This window comes from Rhipicephalus sanguineus, chromosome 5 (genome assembly GCF_013339695.2).
Source record: "Rhipicephalus sanguineus isolate Rsan-2018 chromosome 5, BIME_Rsan_1.4, whole genome shotgun sequence".
Classification (NCBI taxonomy): domain Eukaryota; kingdom Metazoa; phylum Arthropoda; class Arachnida; order Ixodida; family Ixodidae; genus Rhipicephalus; species Rhipicephalus sanguineus.
In genome coordinates, this window is record NC_051180.1 from 125601350 (window position 1) to 125627652 (window position 26303).

Sequence of the window (26303 nt, forward strand, 5' to 3'; positions counted from 1 at the left end):
GAAGTTCTCCCGGCTGCTGGGAGAATAGACACTGCCTAAGAGCAATTGTAATGTCAGCTGGAATCTGCGTGAAAACGCAAACAACCATTACAAAATACTTCAGCAAATAAAGGTATGCTTCTTCAACTTCATTTTAATGTTGTTTTTCCTGTTCATTCGTTAATTCGGCATTCGGTTAATTCGGATATTTTTTCCGGTCCTGTGAAATCCGAATTAACGAGCTTTTACTGTATAGCTGCGTGTGTCTCTTGTGTGCCCGAGGCTTGTGACAGTGAGTAGCGCAAAGGGAGATCTTCAACTTCACGTTGGTCAGGAAAAGTAAGAAAATACCCGGACCTTGATGAAAAGCTTGCAGACTTCGGTAAGCAACTCAGTGTATATTGACTTTGTCAATGAGCAGCACGCAATCGAGGTGTACCAGAAGTGACCTTAGAGCCACCAAAACAGTGTCACAGAAGGAAATGAACTGCCAGGAGAATAAATTTTCCATTTGTTGAAGGCAGATTGTGCTTATCTCTCCCTTTTTTCTTCTAATTGTCAACATAGGGACAGGTCACAGTTTTATCATTAAAATGTGGTAGCAATACATTCATGTGCATTTTTGTTTTGAACCTGCAAAATTGGGTGCGCATTAGATTTATTTTAATATTGTACTTGAAGGCATAGTTTTTTTCAAGTTGAGCCAAGTAAATGCCTTTTCTTGTAATTTTTTCCCCCTTTCAAGTCTACTTCATTCAGTGTTTTCAAGTAAAGTGTTTGGATGCACTTGGCATGTTAGGATGTCTTTTTTGGGGGGCACTAAGACAAACATATGACCACGGCCCCTCAGAGTTCCTCTTAACGGGAGTCTACTGTATTGGCTTATTTATTTTTCATTTACCTGCAAGCTGTCTTTCGTCTTCCGTTTCACCATAATTTATTTCCAGTCAGCATCAAGTTTTTTTGTCCTAGGTACCTCTAAATTGTCAGAAAGATTGGATTGTTCAAAAAACAAATGTTTGCCGGTATACTGCCCTCAAATACTCAGACTGTCGCTGGCAGGTCAACAATCACTCTGAAGGCCTGCCTGGTACGGTTATTAGGTGTCTCAGCGCCTATACTGGGATAAGAAACTGTGGTCAAGCACATGTATGCAGTGTTCCATGCCTGCAGCTTCTTCCCATTGTTGGTTTGTCTCACAGCAATACGTTTCAAATGGTTGACTACGTTAGACTGCAGCATTGCTGCAAAGCTGACTTTTGGTAATCTCCACACCTGCAAGCAGAACAGCATCTGATAACGTTGTTTCGAGCCTCAATGATAATTAACAAGGTGAGGGCGATGGCTTCAATTATTGCTGTTTGGAGCCTCCTGCAATCGCTGGATGAAGTCTGGATAGTTGGGCGTGGAAGGGTGTCGACAACCAAAATTTCAAGTGTGTTTGTACATTGGCCCTAGGGGATACGGAGCAGCTTCACCATTGCATCCAATTTATCAGGCCTGCCAGAAGAATTGGTAGACCGTTAAGGACACCATTAGAGTGTGTAACTGAGATCAGTCCATGTCTAAGTATAAAAGTGCCCTGTGTATAACAGAAATGCGAGTTCTCGTCCAGTTGGCACCTTATTTTTTTTTCTTTGTTGTTCAGTCGCAATAAAAATGTCATGCTCTCGCAAAGATGGCAACTCTTGTTGCGAAGGTGGCTCCAGCCTGAGGCGATCCTCCCTCAACCACTGTTGATAAGGGCTCTGTTTGTAATGTAGCTGCTGTACTCGTATAAAACTTGTTTTACTGGCTGTGCTCAAAGCATAGTACAGTACAACCTGTTTGTACTGTTGAACTAGGATATTTACAGTTACAGTCAAACCCCGCTACAACGAAATTGACGGTGCTCGAAAAAATGTTCGTTGAAGCGAACATTTCGTTGTAGTGAAATTGAAAAAGATATGCCTGACCTGAGCTAGTAGAACAGTGAAACTTTTATTTCCAAAATTCAAAAAGTGTCTGCTGCTTCCTTTGCATCCCCAGCAGCGTCACGACGCGATTCTCATATATGCATAGCGGCGCCACGTTGAAAAGCATGTAGAAACAACGGCTTCCGCAAACGAATCAAACAGAGGCACGGGCGCGCAACACGAACTGCACAGTTGCACTAATATGCTAACACTAGCTATTCGCTGACAACGGCGACAAGCAGGCCTTCTATCGCGGAGCAATGACTTACGCCTTATTCTATTCTATTCTTATCCACCACTTGCGGCTGGCTGATCCCGTTGATAACGCGGACGAATTGTTGCTCCGACCACTGGTCGCACTGGCCAAGCTCGAAAAGCATGAAAAGCATTGGCATTGGAAAAGGCATCGTTCCGCGACTGCACCCCAGGGCTGCTCGCGTTGATAACACGGATGTGGCAGATGTACCGTTGCTCTGACCACTAGCGAAGCGCGAAAAGCCCGAAAAGCATTGGAAAGGCATCGGAAAAGGAATCGTTCCGCGATTGCACCTCAGTGTCGACAACTGAGCTTTGGCTTCGGATTGTCTGCGACTAAGAAGCAACTCAAGCCAGTTGCGAAAGCAGGGCAGTCTGATCGCCATCGCTATCAAGCAATGGCGGCCCCCATGCTCAGTCAACAGCTACGGTTTCTTCTGGTTCCTACACGCGATTCAGACTTTGAATTCGTATTTTTATGTTCTAAAATGCATCAGAATGTCCAAGATTGTGTTTATTGCACGGTAAATTAAATTTTTGAGTCCGGAATGGCATCATCAAATTTCGTTGAAGCGGAACGGCAGCAGAAAAAGTGTTCGTTGTGGCGAGCATATTTATGCATTGACTCCTATGGACTGTTGACGGGGAACCGAGAATTTTTCGTTGTACCGGAAATTTCATTGAAACGGAGTTCGTTGTAGCGGAGTTTGACTGTATTAACTATTCCTTGCAGAAAAGAAAAGAGACAGGTGCGTGTATGTGTTGGTGTGTCTGTGTGCGTGTGACGTCACATATTTCAGAGCTTTGTTTTTCGTACTTCAACTGCATTGGCTCGGTCAAATTTCTCTGTCAATTTACACTGATAAACAATGACATTTGGCCGTAGCAGATGACCATCAAAATATATGACGTCACGGTGAGTTGGTGCAGGAACCTCAAGGTGGGGATGCCACCTGTATATGTTTTGCAAGTTTTCTAGCCTACCAAGCGTGTTTGCGTGTCAAGAGTGGTGATGCTTTTTGTATTGTTGAAGGGTGCTTTGTTAAATCGTTTTTTTTTTTTCCATAAGTGTCAGTAATAACGCTAAGACTTAAGTGTCAGTACATAAGCGCGAACAGTAGGCAGCCTGTAGTAACATCCTGTTTGCCTTATTATCTTCTCGCAGCGCAACGGGCGAAGGCGACACTGACGTGCCTGTAGTTTCAGTCGCCGACGTGGTGGTCGCCCCCAATGCTCAAGCTGGTTGGACGATTGTGTCCGTTTCGGCACCAGGCGAAGAAGCCTTTGAGCAAGAGCTCGTTTCCACGTAGGATTCAGTCCCGTATATCGCCAAATCGTGCAGCTTCTAGTTTTTAAAGAAAGACAGTGAATTTCTCAATATGCTATCCAGTTCCCGCAAGGCTCAAGGGAAAGTGAAGATTGTAGACAAATGCCATTTCTAAATGTGCAGGCCTTTTTTTAATGCATCAATTTACATCATTATATACATATATTTTTAAAATAATGTTTTCAATGAATACGTTGCTTTCTTTCTTGTCAAGCACAAGAATTCTAGTCATTGGTGTAGCTAACATTTTATTTCTTCTATATTTCATCGCTTTCCTGTACTATACGCAGCTAATGCTGGAATGGAATTTGATTGATTGATTGATTGATTGATTGATTGATTGATTGAAACTACTTTATTGAAACGGAGTGGAATAACTTTATTTAGGTCCTTCGGGGCATGAACTAGCACATAGTAGAAATAAGTATTTCTTTTAACGTGTGTAGCTTGTAAACCACTGTACTTTTTATCAAAAATTATTTTCGTTTGTGTGCATGCTCGTTCGCTTCTTATGTATTGTTGTCGAACAGCACAAGTGGAACAAAGCAACGTTTGAGAAAAAAACAGGCAGCTGCATTTTTTGTCTCTGTGTGTGTCTGTACGAGTGATTTTCTGGTGTTATGTCTCTGTTTTCTGGCGTGGGATGCACATTGCTGCAACCGCTGCTTCTTAGCGGGAGTCTCCCTAACTTGCCATCCGACTCTGTCCTCCTCGTTCATCACACATCTTTTGCTCACAAAGTGTGCGCAGTATGCACATGATTGTGCTTGCAAAATGTACATAATGTTTGAACAGAGAGCCAACACAACTCTTGTTGTTTGTGAATTCCACATCTAGCATTCGCTCTATATTCTAAAGCCAAGAAGCAGCTATAAAAAATACACTGCTAGTATGCAGTGGTGGCCCTTAGTTGTCATTTCAATTGAATGGATATTAAAAGTGTGAGTGAGTGAGACTGAATATATAAATTACTCCATCATCACATTCATTAGTATTATCGTCATCCTCAATATGTACTGTAGGACAAAGGCCTTGTCTAGAAGCCTCAAATTGTGCAACTTCCGTCCTGCATCCACCGAGCCTGTCATATTTCTATGAATTTACTAGTCTTGTGATTCTTCCCGGTCTCCCATTGCACTGTAATGCCTTTCATACCTATTGTCCTCTTGGCATTTGATTCAACGTTGCATTACACAATTAGCTATCTTCCATCTCGCGACCTCTCGTGGCCATCTCGTGACCTAACCAAAGTCGCTGTTTTCTCTTGATATTGTTGCATGGATGATTGTAAACAATATCAGAATGCCATCTACTGCCCTTTCGTAGTATTATTTAACACCTCTAGATGTTAGACAAAAAGATTTCTCATGCTTATACTTTGAATTTGTGGCAGCTACCCTAAATCTGAAGTTTGGTGGTCATGGCATTTTGTTGCAGAGCACAAGATCACTGGTTCAATTTCCCACTGCTCCTGCATTTCAGTGAGAAGTAAGGTGTGAAAACTCGCACATTTAGATTAAAATACAAGTTCAAAAATATATCTCCCTCCCTAACTATTGTGTCTCATATGTCAGCTCGTGTTGCTTTGGTAATCCATAGATTTGATTTGATTTTTAATCTCTAAATCGCAATGCTGCTTTTCTTTGTGACGGTATTATGCCAAAAGAAAACATTGCAGAGAGAAAAGAATGGTAGTGGCCCTGGGGTTCTCATCATCTCACCCTTTCTTTAGCATCACATAAAATTGACAGCATTGTTGTTCTTGGTAGCAGCGTCACTTCATTCCGGAGAGTTATTGCACATGGAAAGTGCACTAGTAATCATAATTGCTGGTGTTTCATGTGCCAAAACAACAATGTGGTTATGAGGCACACCATAGAGGGGTGGGGGGGAAGGGGGGCTACTCCGCATTTATTTGGGCCACCTGGTGTTTTTAATGTGCATGTAAATCTAATCACATAAGTGTTTTTGTATTTTGCCCCCATCGAAATGCGGCCGCCATGGCTGTAAATTGAACTTGCACCCTCAAGCGTTGCAAAGAGACACTTTATGTGCTGAGCTACCATAGCACGTCACATGGAAAATGTGATGCAATGGACAGCAGGGGCATAGCCAGAGGGGGGGAAGGGGGGTTCAAGCCTCCCCCCCCCCCCCCGAAAATTTTCAATTTTGTTTGCATATATATACATGCACACATACATATGCACGCACGAACATACATAAGGTGTGGTTGAACCCCCCCCCCCCCGAAAAAAAATTTCTGGACAGGTATTGTTCTTTCGCTCATACATTATTTCATGTTGTTTGGGTTCTGTGTCAATAAGGATTTATTCATTGTGACTGGCAACAGTGACCTCACTGCCTCTGTGGCTTGTGCTTGTAACTAGACAAACTGATGAGGCAGAAAAATTTCGCATCGAGCTACAACTTGTTTTTTTACAGCGAAGGTGTATGTGGCTAGGGAATTTCGTCCATGCGTGCAGGCAAAAGCCCCCAGTACATGTATGTACCACAGAAATTGGGCAAACCCCACTAATCACCACTGGTCCACTAAAAATGAAGAAAGGAACAACCGGGCAGTGAGCACCAATTAAGATGGTACACAAAGTGCCAAGGGCATGCAGCATGCCAGACAAGAGGATGCATGTCGCTAAACGGAGAACATGGTAAGAAGTAGCATGTGGCAAGCCAGACAAGACGGCTCATGTCATGGCCAAAAAGATGCAGGCTGCTCAAAAGGAAACCTTCAAAGGAGATTTCGGATGCAGTTGCAGGGTGTGTGATTGGCTAATGTTGGAACTTAAGTGTCACCTCTGTGTTGTATGCCGAACAACTTCACTGGTCATTCACCTTCACTGGGTGGAATGGCTCCACAAACTTTTTTTATACCGAACCGGGTTGTTGCTGCACAAGATGTTAAGACGGGGCAAGAGTGTAGGGTTTGTCACGCTACTTTAAAGCGCTGAATATTGAGAAATGCTTTTTTCAAGGGCCCCTAGGTGGGCTTGAATTTCACAAAATGCTTAAAAATTGGTTAATTTTGGTCTTAACCTAATCTTAGCAAGTCTTTATGAAACATTGGCAGATTGTTGCAGTTTACTAAACATAGCTTTTGGGGCGCTAAATGAGACATACATAAGGAGAAACCATGTTTGTGTATGTTTTTCTTACGTCTGTGGGAAATGAAATAATGAGACTCAGGTTTGTTAATGTTGCTAAATTGCCTCTTTTGTCAGCTCTGATTAGAGCATTGCACGGGCCCGGGCCGGCCCAAAAGCCCGGGCCCGGCCCGCGGGCCGGGCCGGGCCGTCCGAAGCGTTTTCTGGTGGGCCCGGGCTGGGCTCGGCCTTAAAAGTGCGGGCCCAGGTCGGGCCCGGGCTTGAAGCCGCGGGTCTGGGCCGGGCCCGGGCTTGAGGCTGCGGGCCGGGCCGGGCCGGACTCGGACCCGCTCATTAAAAGGCGTAAGTCGGGCCTTCGAGCACACGCGAACGTTATGCATTGCGTGGTCTAAGGTATACTGTGCCAAGCTGAAGTGATACGCACAAAGAGCTGGCTCTTAGCAAAGCTTAGCAATAAAAATAGAAAAACAGTTTAGGTGCTATTTATTTTCACCAGTATAGATATACATTGGCACTGTATATTTTCACTAATGTTTCGTCTGCTGGACCAGACTTTGTCAAAGTAGCAAGTACATCGTGGTGGGTTTCTTTATAAACACGCCAGATCACGTACATATACAGGCACGTAGCCAGGATTTTTTTTCGGGGGGGGCCCAAGGCCTAATTGTTCGAAAGAAAGTCTTTCCATGGCAAAAATAAAACAAAAGTTGCCCGGAAATGTAGAAGGCCGGACAAATTTCGGGGGGGGCCCGGGGGGCCCGGGCCCCCCCCTTGCCTACGTGCCTGTACATATATATATATATATATATATATATTACCAGCACCAACAATGGGCGAGATCACGGTTGTTCTCATGGGAGGAATAAAGATTTCGGTCTTTTATTCGAGGTTGACACATACGGTACATTTCATTTATATTCCTTAGTATTACGTGCCAAAACCACGATATGATTACGAGGCACGCCATAGTGGCACCGGATCAATTTCGATCACCTCGAGTTCTCTAACGTGCACCTAAAGATAAGTATATACACAGGTGTTCTTGCATTTCGCCCCCGTCAAATTGCGGCTGCCGTGGCCGCGGGAATCGCACCCGCGTCCTAGGACTTAACAGCGAAAGAGCTTAACCGCTGAGCTACTACCGCGGGCAAAGCAACATTTCGATGCATGTGCACACTGGATTTTCCGTCCGATCGCCCGCTACAAAGCGCACGGCATCATTAATAATCATCATCAACAAATAATATCCTCTAGCGGGCCCGGGTCGGGCCTGGTCATGAACAAGCACGCCTTGGATTAGTTTAGTAATGAACGCCCGGGCCGGGCCCAGGCTTGAAACGACGGGCTCGGGCTGGGTACGGTCAAGTACGCCCGGGCCCGGGCCGGGCTCGGGCTGGGTTCGGTCATGTACGCCCGGGCCCGGGCCGGGCCCGCGCTTGGAACCACGGGCCAAGACTGGGCTTGGGCTTCATAAAGCGGGCCCGGGCCGTAAAATCCGGCCCGTGCAGTGCTCTAGCTCTGACTGAGTGACACAGTTGCTATGGCTTCTCTGATTGACTTGAGTTGCTATTAAAAGTGCTGCCTCTAGGTTGAGTTGGTACTGGTAATTAGTACCATACATATCTGCACATGTCTCACTTCGTCGTAGTCTTCAAAGCGCACCCCAGTACAGTTTGATATGCAAGCACGTCAAAGTTTGAACAACTGCTTAGAATAATAGTTCAGGTCGTCAGTTTTGTTGAAGTGGATTATTCAGCGAGTGTGTGAGCATGACTTCACGAGGGCTTACAAGGACACTGACAAAGAAAGTGCTTTATTATTCAGTTACCAAATGCTTGTGCACATCTTTTTTTGTTGGGTGTTCTCATATTTTTTAGTACAATATGTTGTTTTGAATCTGGAAGACAATGTTGCCTTAGTCTTCGCGAATGTTCTTGTTTGGGTTTTTTAAAGTCAAGAGTGTTGCAAATTTGTGCAACAATCTGCCAGTGTAGCCTGATTGAGTGTTTGCATTTAGTGTGTTTAAACACAAAAGTACCGGCCACCCTACATCTGGTGCACTCTCAATTATTGCACTATAACAGCGTTTCTGAAGTTGTAAAATACATATGGTCACATGTTTCACATTCTGTTATCTTGTTTTTGGGTAAATGTGGGCATGAATCCTTTGACAGGAGTCCAAAATGTATGAATTTCAATTGGCGAGTCTGCATTTTGTGATGAACCATATTCCAAAACTGCATTTTGGGACGTCACCTTTGTACATTTAGTCTTCTGGGCCCCGTGAGAACAGTGCTGTTCTCGTTGAGCGTGTTTTGTGCTGTTTTTTTGACCGTTTTTTTTTCTGAATGTCTTCTGTCATGTGTGCTGTTCTATGCGTTACTTATAGCCAGACCAGGTAAGCAAGCATTGGGACGTGCTGAGAGTGGTTGCCTAGTTTGGCTTTTCAGGTGGTTTCTCCTGCAGTGCGTGTGAAGGTTTTTCGGAGGACGCTAAGGGAATCGACTGGGTTAGTGCAGTTGCAGTTTGGAAAGCACTTACATTCACAAGCAAGGCTACTGGCGTATGCATTCTGTTCTGGAGGGACCAGGGGTGATTCAGTTTGAACATGCTCACTTCTGCGCACATATTATTACTGCTTTCCCATCTTCCATCAAACTACGTCCCATTTTCGTCCTCGCTATTTGTGCGAAATCTCTGTGATATTTTGTAACCTTAGGAAATTGCATAGATTGTTATATGTGCAATTCTCTCTTTTTTCCTTCTTGCACTATATTGTAAAGGAAAAGGTAATCGCACCAGCCTTTGGTAATCACACCAACCATCTGCCTTTGTGGCCACTTTACGGGAATTATCACCGGCGCTCAGAAAGCTTGAAGTGTTAGATGATCATGTCTAGGAAAGTCCCATCAGGGGCCTGTATGCATAATTCGTTATAAAGAGGTCCTCACCAGATCCCACTAAAATTTTGGTTTTATGCTGGAAATTGTGAAGCACCACGCAAAGAGCTCAAGAATTACTTAGTAGCTGCACCAAATTGAATTTTCGACACCAAATTGAATACGCTAGGATACTTTTCGAGTATTGAACAGTCATGTTTACCATTACTATGAACAGTGTTCACACCCTGGTAATCATTATGTTAAACTACACATGGAACACCGGGAACAAATAAGCACATTCTTTATGTGAACAATCATTGTTTATCCAGTAAAATCTGGCTTCCTGAGTATTAGCCTGCCACACTATGTAAAGTATCATATTTTTTGCCTTCAGGAAAAAAACATCGTATTTTGCACAATTTTTTGCCTTTTTGGTGCTGCTGGCATTTTAAACATTCATGACTTATTCGACAGACGCTCATTCAGGTCAAAGATGGAATTGATAATGACACTGTTAGATTCGACACCAGAAATCTTTTAATATTTGTGTACCCCTGATTCTTTGAAATAATATACTAACAATCTCCAGGCTTCTAGGAGCCTTTAAACAACCCAAGGAGCGGGCAAAAAGTAAAACCAATCTGTAGATTTCCACTCACACATTTGGGACACAAAAATTACGTCAATAAAACACTATAATATTTTGTACAGATGCAACTAATTCTGTTGCAGGGCTCGTTAAATGTCGATATGCCGTCACATTTGCATTTTTTTGTGTAGTTTCACTAAAACGAGCTGCCTTCATGTTGAGCCTTTCCTGAAGCAAGTTTTATACCCCGTTGCATTAAAGAATTTTGCCTTCGAGTATTTGAACATTAGTTTCTATCCAGTGCTACATGTCCTAAGTCATTATATCTCTGGTACTTTAATGATTTTGCATCTTACCAACGATCAGCCAGGAAGTCTATTAGTTTTTGGAGTGCTCGATGTCTAGGTGGCATAATATTTAGCTTTGTAAATAAATTGCATAACTAGCTTCTCATCACGTGTTACAATGTTCACTCTGTGCAGTCCCGGCCAGGGCTCATTCGACGTTGTATACAACAGGGGTAAATATGGCTTAGAACGCTTACCTACGTGATAAAAAAAATCCCATGTATATATACATGACAGGAAAAAGCATGACAGTAAATATATTTTCGCATCTTATCTGTTATGGACTCTTTTCCAAGTCCAGGGCGTGTATATTTGAGTGACGCATACGCAAGACCTTGTGAATCTGGAAAGCAATTTTATGTTACCTGAGTTTTTGTTTTTTTTATTTTGTAACTATAACACATGACACTGTTGTTGATGCATATGTTATGCTTGCTGCCCATTTCTTGTACTGGGCTCGTATTTTTTTGGTATACATGTTCCTTCCTGTATGCTCTGTAAAGCTGTGTAAAAGGTGAATGGCCATGCATGTTGGTATTGTTGAATGAAATTTTACGATTTCTTGCCTTTAATAAAGGTTCACTGAATTCTCTTAGTTGTCGGCTTTTGTCATATGGCACTGATGCACGAGCAAAACAACGCCTACGTTCGCTGATATATCTGCAAAACTAAAAAAAAAAAAAAGCAGGTGGCAATGACTGCGGTTCAAGTACTGGTGTACTGACACCGTGAATTGTGGCAGTTACTTCTGCAAGTCTGCTATCTTCAGCAGCATTGAGTTTCGATTTGACAGGTTTTCTTCAAAGCCTATAAAAAAAAAAAAAGTCGCAGCTTTCACCACAAGGGCGAAGGCAGTGACTGGATAGCACCATGTTGGGATCTTATACGAAGTACGGCTAGCAGCTAACTCCATTAGCACCCTACCTGCCGTAACTCAACGCAACACCAACATAAGGAAACATGACCGCTGCAGTAAGCAAAGTGACCTTTCTGCTGTTTATCACTGCATCGCAAACCGAACATTGAAACCAGCATGTTCAAAGGTATATGCCATCTGCAAATCCCTGTAACGATAAGCGCGCGCGGCCACACCCGGCAGAGCAAAGCCGCCCCTTGCCTCGGCTGGTGCATTTCCTTTCTGCTAGATAAGTGTTCATTGTCTGTGCTCATGCTTTCACTCGCACATAGAACATACGACGCGCGGGGCGATGTTCAATTTGGGTTTTATACGCAACAGCACAGTTACAGCAGCGCAAAAGAGTGCCGAGACAGTACGTATAATTGGCATTGCAATAAAGCACATGTAGGATGTCTAAATTCATGAAACTAACTTCACGAGAGGTTTTTGACCATGCTGTGCAGCTTTTCAGATACCATCAGTGCCTCGATAGAATGCATGAGACCTTGCGTTAATATTCAATGTGTTGTTTGCACAACAGGGAAAATGTCAACTCGTTGAAGACTACTCTGAAAGGTATGCTATGGACTTCTGTTAGATATATGCTTACGTTTCACTTGCACAAAACACCTGCTACATTCAGCCACAAAAGTGTATTGACTACTGTTGGCACATCGCTAGCGCCTCCACAAGAAGCGCGGTTTCTGTCGCGTCGAAGTGCGGTCGAAGAAGACGACGTTTATGTTGCAGAGGACTCGTACACGTTCACCTGTGTGGCGTAGTGTAGCCTGTGTGGCATGCGAGTTATTTAGTTTAAGTAAATTATTCTATATTTTTCTAGTTTGTCTTGTGACTTCTACAACGGTGAAGACAACACTACTGAGTCTTGGGGATAAAGCTGAATATCTGTGCAGTTTCAGTATGCACTGTGGTACAATTTAGATTTATAGTCTGTACTTAGCTTTACAGGTTGCAGTAATAAACTGCTTGAAAATTCAAAATTATCTGAGATCCTGAACACTGTATGAACTTTCGCAATGGACTGTACAATTTCGCCACGATTGAGCTCTCTGCACACCAGTCGACATGGTGTAGCACATGCAACTTGATTTGATCATTCCTTGTAATTTCATTAAAAGAGTGGTACTTACAGTGAGCCTTTCTAGTGTTGTTAATTAAAGGGGTCTTGAACTACCCTTGAGCGTGGTGACAAAATACATCCTGCGGATAGCAGACACTGCTGTGAACATCTCGGCCAAATCTTGCAGTCGTGTGCACCAAGGAGAGTTTACAAGCGGAGCACGACGTCGTTTTGTCAGGTGCCCTCTTTGCATACAGAGGCCCATTCTCACTTGCTTCGGAGCTGCTGGCGCCCGCTGTTTGACATTGAACTGCAGCTAGCGTGCTATTGGCCAATGCGAACATAAATCAAGTGCGGCGTTTGCATTAGATGCGCTTATTATTCTTGGCTCGCGGTGCCACCACGTGCCAGCACAACACTCTATAATCCGCTAACATTACACAGTGGGCCACGCTCTCGCTCAAAAACAACAAGAGACAGTGATTGTGTTTCATCTTGCGTGCTTCAAGGTAGGGATGCACAGTGACGTAACTTCATTCCCCTGTGCCACGCTTCCTGCCTAGCCTCCAGTGTGCTCATCGAAACGAGGGAGAGAGAACGCACTTAAAGCGTGCGAAAAACCCTCTGTAACCTGATGGATTCAAGAAATTCTTGCGACAATCGATTCATGAGGCTATAAACTCCGATACTGAGGTCATTTGATAATTACCCTAAAAAAAGTGGTTCATGACCCCGTTAATGCAAATGTCGTAAATACCCTCACCTGACACCCTGCTGAAGGTAGCAAAGGGGAAAAAAATGTTCACCATAAAGAATAAATATGGCATGTTGCAGGCATGTAGGCAAGAGAGGGAAGCCTGCCCACCTCTACGAAAGTCGTCCAGCCTTCTATATTCCCATAAACTTTTTTTTCTTTTTGCCATGGAAAGACTTTCTTTAAACCTGTAAGGTTATATAACTTTACGACGAAGTCAGTGGATAGCTTTTGAACTGGTAAGTACTGTATGAAGATTCAATTACTCAAGAGCTTGGCATATAATTGCAGTTCAAAATGTGCACAAAGTGCAAAATAGCTCCAAATGTAAAGCCATAGACTGTATATGCCTTAGATACTGAAAGTAGCGGTGACAAGACCACACATGGTGCAAAGTGCAAGACGACCACTTTTAGCCAATCTAGAATGCAAAGATACTCCAAATGAACCAATATGGCAGGTCCAATTCTGCTGGTGTGTGGCCAGCCTTTGGTGGCATGGTAATTGTGCAACCTTCAACCACTGTAGCTGGCTGAATGGAGGGCATTCGAGCAATTTGCAATACTGTGGAGTCACCACCTCAAAATTTTGTTGGCAGATTCAATCTGTTGTTTAAAGGGACTGACAACTGGCCAGAACGTGTGATTACATCCTGGGGGATGTAATCACACACGCAAGATGGAAGAAGCAACGGCACAACCGAAAGCTTCGTAAGAAGATCGCACAGATCAATCGTCAGCTTGAAGAGCATTGCCGGACCTTAAACCGCCAGCAGTGGTACGACATCTGCAACGCAGTCGACGGGCAGCTGCACAATGGCAGCACGCGGCGTCTGCTCCGTCATCTCTTGGGGGAAACGCAGAGCAAGTCGGCCCAGCGTTCCAACTTGCAGCGCCTTTTGCACAAGGAACGGGCTACCGCGACTGATCGACAGATCGTGACACGCCTGCTGGACAAGTACTTCCCTCGAAGAGCCGATGTTCAGCACGGCGATTACACTGGTGAGCCAAATGCGACGCTGGATGAAGAATTTCATGAATCAGAGATCCGCGCAGCGCTCCACCACCTTAAAGGCAAATCAGCACCTGGTCCCGACAAAGAAACCTCGATGATGTATCGATCAGCGCTCTTACGACATACATCAACAACTGCTGGCGAGAGGGTCGCCTCCCAGAGGCCTGGAAACGATCTAAGGCAGTGCTGATACCGAAGCCAGGCAAGCCGTCTAGCCTCGATCACCTGTAGCCCATTTCGCTCACATCCTGCGTTGGCAAGGTGATGGAGCACGCGTTCCTCACCCGTATCAACAGGCCACTATGGTAGGCTTCCGATCCCACCTCTCCACACAAGACATCATGCTTAATTCAGCTCTACCATCAGATCATCAACGACCCAACTAGTGGCACCCGAGCCATCCTCGGCCTGGACCTGGAAAGGCGTTCGACAATGTAGCACATGCAGCAATCTTGCGCCGAATTAACAAGCTCAACCTGGGCGAGCGAAACATCAGAGACTTCCTGTCGCGCCGCACAGTCACCCTCACAGTTGACACCATGACATCCGACTAACATACCCTAGGAAGCGCCGGCACTTCTCAAGGGTCGGTGATATCCCCGCTCCTTTTCAACCTCGTGATGATGGGTCTCCCGGTCCGCCTTGGCGAGATTGACGGCCTCCGTCACGCCTTGTATGCAGACGACATCACCCTGTGGGTCGACAAGGGAAGTGACGGGCAGATAGAATGTACCTTACAAGCAGCAGTCTCTGCAGTAGAGGACTACCTCCGAGACACGGGCCTCCGAATATCGCCACTCAAATCGGAGCTGCTAATCTACGCCCGCGCCGCCGGTCCAGGCCTACCGGTGAACCGCGCCAATGTGAATTAATACAGTTGTATACGCAGGACGGCTCCTGCATTCCCCAAGTTCCGAAGATACGGGTCCTCGGCATGCATATAGCAGCCAACGGGTCAAGCGGCGAAACTATCCGCAAGATTGAAGGCAAGGTTACAGCGGCCACCCGCCTTATCAAACGAATTACAAACAAGCACACGGGGATGAAGGAGGACAGCGTCATGCGCCTCATACACTCATTCGTAATCAGTCATGTTACTTATGTGGCTGCCTTCCACAACTGGATTGTCACTGAAAGGGAGAAACTCAATACCCTTATACGCAAGACATACAAGATCGCCCTCGGCCTGCCGGAGTCCACGAGTACCACTCGTCTGCTACAGCTGGGGGCAGGGGCGTAGCCAAGGGGGGGTTGGGGGGGTTCAACCCCCCCCCCCCCCCCCGAAATTTTTCAGTTTTGCTTGCGTATATACACGCACACATACAAACGCACGCACGAACTTACATAAAGTATGGTTGAACCCCCCCCCCCCCCCCCCCGAAAAACATTTCTGGCTACGCCCCTGGCTGGGGGTGTACAACACGCTTGAGGAAATAGCGGATGCGCAAAGAGTCTCGCAACTCGAACGCATGTCCCTGACAGCCACGGGCCGGTACACCCTGCAGAAGCTCGGCCTGAATTACCACGTCCAACACGGTTAGAAGCAAGCCATTCCACACGACATCGGGGACACGCTAATAGTTGCCCATCTTCCTCGAAATATGCACCCCGAACATAACGGGGGCCGACGCCAGGCTCGTGCAAAGACACTGTTGCGCTCCTTCGGTGGGGAGCTAGGACTGCGCGATTCGTGGACGCGGCAGAATACGCAAACAAACACCGGTTCACGGCGGTAGTCGTAGATGCTAATTCCCGGCTCACGCACGCGTGTAGTGTCAGCACGAAATACCCAGACACAGCGGAAGCGGTTGCGATTGCGCTTGCGCTTACCGACCCCATCTGCGAAGCTGTTCTTAGCGACTCACAAACCGCAGTCCGTAACTACGCGCGGGGGCGCATTTCCCCAGAAGCTCTCCAGATCCTAAGGAAGGCTGGTCGACAGCAGTTCAACAGCACCGCTATCCTATGGTTCCCAGCACACGTCACCATCCCCACCGTCGAGGGCCCCCCTAATTCGAACGAGGTGGCACACCGTTATGCGCGAGAAATGACCCGCCGCGCAGAGTCGGATACCGCCCCGTCGAGTTCGGACCTCCTGCTTCAAAACACGCAAGAACGCTTGGTCAGGTACAACGACATCACCAAGCACTACCAGTTAGGCAGGTGGATATTGCCCCCACCTCACCCCAAGCTAAAACGACGCCAGGCAGTCATCTGGCGACAGCCAGATGACTGCCTGGCGTCGGCAGTCAAAGTTCGGCACATGGGCCAGTGACAAGTCAAACATTCAATGAAAAAATGCCCCACAAACGGATTTTTACGTGCAGAATATGTTGTGCTGATGAACAACTGAAGCGACGACTTAAGCTACGACAAATTAAAAAAATCACAGCATATATCCACGTGGTGAATGATGATGAGTGGGGCGAAGCGAACTCGCGCTGCAGCACGGCGATGGCATTGGCGCGAGCGTGGTCCTTCTTGATGAAAGATATTGTGACCAGATTGTTTGAGAACCACAATCTGTTTCACACACCGTAACTATGGCTGAAACTGTTATCAAGGAAGTCCCGCTGGAAGCGCGCGTCGGCGCCTTCGGGCATAGCCCGCCTGATGCGTTTTGCAGCCACTTCACGTGCTCGCACAGCCTCGGGCTCTGCCTGCCGGTACGCGCGCTTTCTCGCCGCTTCACGGTCCTTCACATTTTGAAGATCCGATTCGCGCCGCAGCCGTGCAGCTTCGGCCTCGCGGGCTCGAACGGCGGGGTCTTCTCGCCGCAGCCCTGCAGCTTGTCGAGCAGCTTCGGCCTCGCGGGCTCGAACGGTGGGGTCTTCGCGCCGCAGCCGTGCAGCTTGTCGAGCAGCTTCGGCCTTGCGGGCTCGAACGGCGGGGTCTTCTCGCCGCAGCCCTGCAGCTTGTCGAGCAGCTTCGGCCTCGCGGGCTCGAACGGCGGGGTCTTCTCGCCGCAGCCGTGCAGCTTGTCGAGCAGCTTCGGCTTCGCGGGCTCGAACGGCGGAATCTGCTTCGCGGCGTCGACGTGCAGCTTCGGCCTCGCGGGCTCTCACCTCAGGATTCTGTCTGCGAGTGCGCGCTGCCGCCACCTACCGTGCCCTCCGTTCCGCAGCCTTGTCTTCCATATGGCGACTCCGAGCTAAAGAGAAAACGTGCCAAGAGGGAGCCTCATGGCGCGTTACTTCTGAAATGTTGTCTTCGGGTGTCGTTGAAAACACGAGACGTATAGTAAAGAAGAAAGAACGCCACACAGGTGAACACGCACGAGAGTGTCACTCGTCAACGTCGTCTTCTTCTTCTACTGCATACCAGAACGCGCGCAGTAAAGAAGAAAGAATGCCACACAGGCGAACACGAACGAAGGTCTCACTCGTCAACGTCGTCTTCTTCTTCTACTGCATACCAGAACGCGCGCTTCTCACGAGCTAGACGTGGCTACTACAACGCTACAAACAAACGGAGGATGGACAGACCCACGGCATAAGGAGCTTCGCCCCTAAAATTCACCGGCGATTACGATACTGCCTAATTCGCTGAGCGCAGCCTCGTGTTCGGGCAACGCCAGCTTTGTTTGAAGTTTTGACTATCCGTAGTTGTAGCAATGTAACATTCGTTACATATTGCCACAGAAACTGCCAGCGCTCGAGTGCTACGCACACTATATACTCTGTGCATTGCAGCTGTCGCGAACCAAGTGAAACGCCCACAACCCCGTTACGACAAGCGAAGCCAGCCTCAGTGCACGTGCCAGCCCTGCATGCGCACGAGCTCCGACCGAGGGGCCAGCGCGCGCGACAGAGGAAGAAAGCGAGGTTAGAGGCCAGTATCCCGTGATATCGACAAACTCTGCGTTCGCTCTCTTTCGTCGTCGTTCGCGCTATCGGTTACGCCGCCGACGCCAAAGACGATGCCGTTCAACGCAGGAACGGACGCCTAAGAGCTGCGCTCTAATTGTCTTGAACCCCGTAGTGAATGTTAATGAGAACACAAAAATGATACTGAGAATACAAAGCAATCACGACACAGTCAGTGAGTGAACGCTTTGGCACAAGCTTACTCGCCAAAAATAAAAACGGGTAATTTCTTGGTTGTCTACATATTGGTACTCTTCAACATGCCTGCTTATAAAAGTGCCGAGAAAAGATTGTGCGCACTTTTGATTTATCAGTAAAGGGTTTTACTAAAAGTTCGGCCACCAATGATCAACTCCATTACTCGTCCAGATTCATAACCGCAGCTTCGCATAAGGTGTAGTGGTAGCAAATGGCATTTGCTACCATCTCAGAATTACTTTCGGCCATCTTGAATTGAACTCACTGGCATATAATTAAAGTTTCCCGTGATAGCCTTAGCCTACTCTCTCCTGTGTGGCACATGTTTTAACAAAGTAAAGCCTAACCCCACGCATTGCATGAATCAATTTTACGCGACGCAGTCAACGAAGGCGACCTTTTTCGCTTCGAGCCAAGAGTTACGAGGTGGATCGATGTCCTTGTGTAAATTGCAAAATAAATCTAGGGTTTTCCACTTACAGATCTTCATTGTGATATCACGGGCACCTAAGAGACTAAAGTTACATTAAATTCTTTAATTTGGAAGTTGGACTCCTCTCTCTCTCTCTCTCTCTCTCTCTATATATATATATATATATATATATATATATATATATATATATATAGGGAGAGTGAGAGAGAAATGTGGAAGAGCAAGTCGGGCCCCCACCCCCTCCGGTAAAATGAAAACTCTCCGCCTATGGCCGGACTTTCAATAAAGTTGTTTACATCCATCCACCAGGAATTATAATGACAGGTTCAAGCATCCTTTTTTGCGATCCGAGTAGGATTTATATTTTTAAGTCGCGTTTAAAAATCGCAAAAAACCCATATGTTGCGCAGCCTAGCGGAAGAGCCTTGAAGCTGGATTACGCAGTTGTTCACATTGCTGTATGTAATCTGATGATTTCAGTTGCACCATAATTAGTCTATCCTCGCTCTATTTTGGGCTGCTTACGAGGTAAAAAAAGTTGCACACTGAGAAGCGCCGGTGCCTTCGCGGCAACGAGTGGGCATGTGCACCCGTAGCGCATGCGTGTGGACTGCACACGTGCACAGCAAACCGCTGTGCACGAACACGAACTGCTCTTACACACACCTTCCACTGTTTGCTGCATGGGTTGTGTGTATACATACAACTTCATAATCGCCGCAGATAGAAAATTTTATTCTAAATATTTCACAGCGTTCTCTGCAGCACCATTCTGTGATTAAATATTCTATAAACAGGGTTTGTGTGCTGTAGCTGGCGTTTCGTCAAGCGGACTTGTCTTCAATTACAGTTGCGGCCTTGAAGAAGGCCGCAACTGTAGCCACACAAACCCTGTTTAGAAATTTTTCATCGCAAACTTCCATCTCCCACTGACTCCTGCCCTTTTTTTTTTGCATTCCATGATTAGACACTTGATCGCACCAGTAAGCATTTCGTTGTGCTAGAAAAAACAAGCACCATAAAAATTGGTTATCGGTCCCTTTAATGTCAAAACCAAAGCTCCACTTGGCTTGCGCATTGAACTGAAAAATTGAAAGGTGGTGCAATTAGCAATACGCTGCACTTGCTCCTCGAAAGTGGTTTTGTGTCGTAATTGTGGAGTCGGACCAACTATCTGAAAGATTTACAGAAGTAATTGACTGTTGTCAATTATCATTGTAAATACAAAAAAAAACATGACGGCGACTTCACGACACTTACTCAGCACTGCGAAAACATCCAAAGCGTCTTGATCCGCTGGCTTTCACGAATGGGATTCTTAAGGAGTCCGCGTTGTGGAGAATGCACCATGTGCTTGCTTGCAAGCAGGATCTTCTAAAACGGTGTTCTATTCTGCCTGATAAGGCGTACTAATAATAATTGCCAGGGTTTTATGTTCCCAAACAACAGTATTATGAGGCATGCCATAGTGGAGGACTCTAGAATAATTTCAACCATCCAGGGTTCTTTAAATGTTCACTTAAATCTATCTATATGGGTGTTCTTGCGTTTTGCCCCCATAGGAATGTGGCCGCCATGGCCAGGAATCGAATCTATACCCTTGAGCTTAATGCCTGACACTTTACCTGCTAAGCTGTCATGGCGGGTGATGTGGTGTGCATCTTTTGCTGCTGTGGTTTGAGCATTGGGTTTCGATACTAGGAAACCAGAGTTCAGATCCCGCTGTGGGACCATTTAGAACACTTTTATCTATGCTTACTTACGTTTGTCCGGTGTATATATGCACTGTGCTGATGTCACTTGTGTGTATGCACGTGGGAATGCCGTCGCATCTGATATTGGATTACATCCATTCAAAATCCATTGTGCTAGCCTATGAAATGACATTTCCATTTCAAAAGCAAAAATGAAAGGGCACACAATTTTTTTATAGTTACTGCTTTCAAAATTCACTGGCCTAAGCACTTGCGACCAGATTAGAACAATGTTGGAGTTCTGTATGCTCCTCATGGTGGGCTGATGCACGGGTATATTGAGAAGAATAGGCCTCTACAGACCATTTGCCATGTATTGCAAAGGCCCCGTTAAGCTTGCAGTTTTCATTATCGGTATGGAGTGAAATGGAATGGAAACACACAAGCAAACTGCCGTCTTGCAGCAAAACAGCCCCTGGGTGTGTCCAGATAAGATCGAACACGAGGTCCCGGTCACCATTCCCGATTGTGATGAAATTTACTGTAGGTCTAGGCATTACACCCAGAACAATGGTTTCGCAGTTACTTTGCGAAAAAAAATTTTGTTCGCCCGAAAAAAAATATATAAATTTTGGCCACAAAAAACGCTTTTCCGCCAATTTCGCGATTTTTGAATTTTGAGCGCACCTAGGAAAAAAACGGTGCACTTCTTCGTCACAATATTTATTCCCCTTAAAGAACAAGTGAAATGCAATCTTATGAGTCTATTATTTCTCTTGCTTGTCGAAGCACTTTTGAAGAAAAAAAATCACAAACTTGGCAAATCGCACAAAATACCTCTATTTCAGGAATTTATTGCTGCAAGCAAGTTAAAGTGAGGATAATGAAAATCGGTACATATTAACCTTGATACTTTCGCTCTCTTTTAAAATAATTCGCGTGGTTTTATCGCGCTCCGTTTTCCTCGATAATTGGGGTGAAACGTAAGTGATTTACCAAAAACGCCGAACTTTGAAAATGATTTTCTCAAAAAGGCCATTTTTAATTTTTTTTAAAATCCCTCTGATTGAAATCAAGGACGTCATCTACCATTGTGCAGAATAAAATGTTGCATTATTTTGGTTGCTAACAAGTTATAGTGCGTCAAATGTGACCATGCCAGCCTAGCGGCCGCGTCGTTCGTTATGGGCTGAAACTCGGATATAAGTTGCTAAAAATACTTGTACGTGACATAATCACAAATTAGCAGCTCTACAGTAACAAATGCGCAGCCCGGTGTCATGGTTGTCTTAGGATCAGCCGCTTGACACACCCGCAGCAGCGGCCGCTCGATGCTGCGGGCACTCACATTACATGAGTACCGCTTCGACTGCGGATGAGCTCCGCTTGCGCGCCAAACTATACGCTCAGAGGACAAACGAGAGAAGGAATGCATCAATGTGAAAGTTAAAGGCTGTTAAGTGCCAACAAATGTCATAATATGCAACGAAAACTCTGCCGGCGATTTCCCAGTGAGCGCCTCCAGTTGTGCGCTCATGTGTTGCTTTCTTTCTTCGGATGGCCTAAATATAATCAGGTTCATTCTATGAGCAATATATGACACAAAAGAAAGCCATTTACGTCTAAAGAAAGCTGTCATACGTGCTTCCGATGGTCGAGCAACTCAAACTGCAGTTGTTCATCTCGTGTCAGAACACTTGTGTCAGCCGGCTGTCAAAAGAAGTGTGTCTAAATCCATTACTTCATTAAAGAACCGCTTTTACAATACTGTATTGTTGGGCGTCCGCAGATAGAATATTCAACGCAAGTCGAGCGTTTATCACGATATTATGCGGCTTCGGGCATAACAGCAGGGAAAAAAATACATCCGTGCCGTATTGAAGGAGCTCAATTTGCCGGCAGAGTTCTCGTTGCATATTATGACATTTGTTGGCACTTAACGGCCTTTAACTTTCACAGTGATGCATTCCTTCTCTCGTTTGTCTTCTGAGCGTAGTTTGGCGCGCAAGCGGAGCTCATCCGCAGTCGAAGCGCTACTCATGTAATGTGAGTGCCCGCAGCATCGAGCGGCCGCTGCTGCGGGTTTGTCAAGCGGCTGATCCCAGGACAAAGCTTGCTTAACCATGACACCGGGCTGCGCATTTGTTGGTGTGGAGCTGCTGATTTGTGATTATGTCACGTACAAGTATATTTAGCAACTTACATCCGAGTTTCAGCCCATAACTATGGTGGCTGAAACATACCATAACGAACGACGCGGCCGCTAGGATGGCATGGTCACATTTGACGCACTATAACTTGTTAGCAACCAAAATAATGCAACGTTTTTTTCTGCACAATGGTAGATGACGTCCTTGACTTCAATCAGAGGGATTTAAAAAAAAATTAAAAATGGCCTTTTTGAGAAAATCATTTTTAAAGTTCGGCGTTTTTGGTAAATCACTTACGTTTCAGCCCAATTATCGAGGAAAACGGAGCGCGATAAAACCACGCGAATTATTTTAAAAGAGAGCGAAAGTATCAAAGTTAATATGTACCGATTTTCATTATCCTCACTTTAACTTGCTTGCAGCAATAAATTCCTGAAATAGAGGTATTTTGTGCGATTTGCCAAGTTTGTGATTTTTTTATTCAAAAGTGCTTCGACAAGCAAGGGAAGTAATAGATTCACAAGATTGTATTTCACTTGTTCTGTAAGGGGAATAAATATTGTGACGAAGAAGTGCACCGTTTTTTTCCTAGGTGCGCTCAAAATTCAAAAATCGCGAAATTGGCGGAAAAGCGTTTTTTGTGGCCAAAATTTATATTTTTTTTTCGGGCGAACAAAATTTTTTTTCGCAAAACTAACTGCGAAACCATTGTTCTGGGTGTAATGCAGTAAATTTCATCACAATCGGGAATGGTGACCGGGACCTCGTGTTCGATCTTATCTGGACACACCCCCCTTTTTTATTTTTTTCAACAATTTGCCACATCAGGTAATTAGAAATGTTCAAACTAATTCTGGCCCGTAATAAATAGAAAATATAAATATGCTTAGAATGTACTCGTAGTATCAAAAGTGTTCCTTTTATTGAAAAACACTTAAAGGGGCATCTCCTGTGTTGAACTAATTTAAAGTTTTTTTTTTGGCACAGTAGACTGATGACTTTGAATGTGCTGTGTTTGTAACACACTGTACTAGAAGTGCGTCAGGGCTGCAAGCTCATTGCTGTTCAAATGTGTGCAAAATTTCATGCAGTGCTCTACACCGCTACTATGTAGATGACCGCCAGCAAAATCAGTGCTATTGCATGGCATCAAGTATGGCTGAGAGATATTCGGCTTTTATGAATTTTGTGGTGGGTGGCTCATCTACATATGAGTGCATCTGCAAGGATGCAGGGACATTTATTGTAGTGGCTCACGCATTCATTTAATAATAATCCATACCTTAATTGCACGCGGGTAGCAACATGTAAGCCAGTTTTGTACGGGCATTTCTGCCTTTTGAGGCCTCGTGTGCCCGCCAACATATGTTGGCAGGCACACGAGGCCTCAAAAGGCAGAAATGCCCGTACAAAACTGGCTTACATGTCCAACCTGAAACCCGTACAGCACTAAAACGTGCAGCATTTTAGAGAGGAAAAAAACGGAGGTGTAGTGGTCTGATGTGTTTACCGGAGGCTACTGCAAAAGCTGTGCAGCTTTCATGATGGCAGGAAATGTTCTGGCACCAGTCAGTATATAACCTCTCAGCACCACACAACAGGTCACTGTAATCAAGAACTCTGCCTCCCTGTGTGGTTGAGAAGGAGCTCCAGGCAATTAGTGCAGTGGTTCAGGTGCGGCACACCCACTAGTGTCCGTTGGTCAGAAGCAAGAAATTGACATAGAAGGCAGGTCGTGGCAGCCTGTACTGTAGATGTAAGAGGCTGTCAGGATGTGAATAACAGTGTCAATCCTGACTTTTGTAATAGTCACTGACATGTCAGTGTACTGCATTTACGGAAGGTACATGCGGCACAATGCTTTAAGCGTTCGAGGTGAGCTTGGAAGGTCGCAGGTTAAAGCAGCCAAATGGTGAAGCGAAAGGTAATAATGCAATGCAAGGCGAAGAAAACAAGAGGGACAGGAGAGAGCATCACAATAAGCGCAGGAAAGAGCCCCGCGTTGGGCACCAAAAAAGACGCTCTTTCCTGTACCTCTTGTTATCTTTGCCTTGTGTTGCGTTATTACTAGGCTTGTGCGAATAGTAAATTTTAGGTTCGAAGGGAATAGGGATTTGGTCGAATAATTTCGAATCGAATTCGAATAGTATGTATCGCATATTATAAAGAAAAATGAGCATATTTGTCATGACCCAACTAACCTGCACAATATTCTTTTAGAATTGAAACAAGGCATGTGCAAATGTCATTCTTTCTGTTTCAAAGGTAAGTAGAAGCAACTTTGAATAGTATCAGGATTTGACTTTCTGTAGAATGCTGGTGATAACCTGTAAGATATGTTGCGTTTTAAAATTTACTGTACTTAGAGCACATATACCAGTATAACGAGCTTTTAAACTTAAAAAAAATGATGAATTTATGTGAGGGTAATTTGTCCATTTAACGTTTAAGTGGGGCTTCGTGGTAGTGTGGATCTCCTCTGGCAAGATGTATTCACGGTATAGCACCCCTTCACTGCAGTGAAACCACCTTTACAGGGGCTTACATGTGGTTTATGTGTCTATTCGTTCATTTCAAATACTTTGAAATTTATAATAATTTAAATTCGTTTCGAAGCGGATTCAAATACTGTAATATTTGTTCGAGTATTCGAACTGCTCGAATATTCGCACAAGCCTGGCTATTACTTTTTGCACAGTATGCCAACTAGCCCAACAACATGTTTTATTAAATGGTGAAGCAATGTTTCATATGGGCACAATGAGTATGTTTACAAGTCGTAACTTGTAATGCTAATCATGTAGGAGATGCAAAAATCTGTCTAAGCATGTTGCATTTTGAGGTATAAACACAGCATGTACGTGCTACAAACAGTTTCCAGAGCTGTGACAGTTGGTATATGTGTGTGTGCATGTGTGTTTGTTGTATGCATAAGGCAGCAAAGCTACATGATTTACATGTTGGCATTTGTATTAGCACTCAATGCAGCACACGTGAGAAGATTAGCATCCACCAGCAAAGTTTCTGCTGTGTGTGTATATGCAGCAAAAAGAAAACAAAAAACGTTCTGTTCCTTTGGTAGACACCTACTTATCTGACATGACACACAAATGAGCTGGCCTCGATAGTCTGAAAGCAATGTTCAAATTAAGGTTTGCAGACTAGCGGTGGGATGGCGTGAAAAATGTGAGCTCAACTTGTTAGCGACAGATGGTAGTTGAAGTAGCGGTAACAAAGCAATTGGGCCCTCACCCATACAGATTTTTAATTAACTGAACAGTTATGGTACAATCCGAACACTGTTCGGATTGTACCATAACAAGATGCGGGAACCTTTAGCTGTACAATTTGCAGCTACACGACAGTGCATATATGACAACAATCGTAAAAACGCACATGGAAAGCTGGGAGCCATCTCAGTGTTATTCTTTGCCTCTAAAATCTGTAAAATATCTTGGAAGCAGGCACGTCAAGTTGGGTCAGGCGGACTACGTTTTGCATCACTTCTGTCCCTGTTGTACTTTCATTACAGAATACATAAATTTTTGTGTTTTTTCTAATGAACCTATTCGTGTTTCGCACACAATATGTTGAGCTGAGCCTGCTGTGTAACTTCACTCTCAGTACAGATATCTCGTTTTCTGTCTCTCTCTGACTACAAATATCCTTGTGTCATGCAAATTATTGCTGCATTTGGCCTATAAGCTAAGTTTAGATGCTATTTTCAGTGTTAGAAGACACAGACACACACGCTTGTTTCAG

The 26303-nt window shown here is 45.1% G+C and overlaps 1 protein-coding gene across 1 annotated transcript in view; it reads left to right on the forward strand.

Annotated features, from left to right (window-relative positions):
• LOC119394228 (uncharacterized) overlaps window positions 1–3509 on the forward strand; it is a 164308-nt gene extending 160799 nt beyond the window's left edge. The window contains 1 exon segment of the mRNA XM_049416028.1: window positions 3355–3509. Coding sequence (XP_049271985.1) covers window positions 3355–3499 — 145 coding nt within the window. The 3' untranslated portion in view covers window positions 3500–3509.
• The last annotated feature ends 22794 nt before the right edge of the window (window positions 3510–26303 follow it).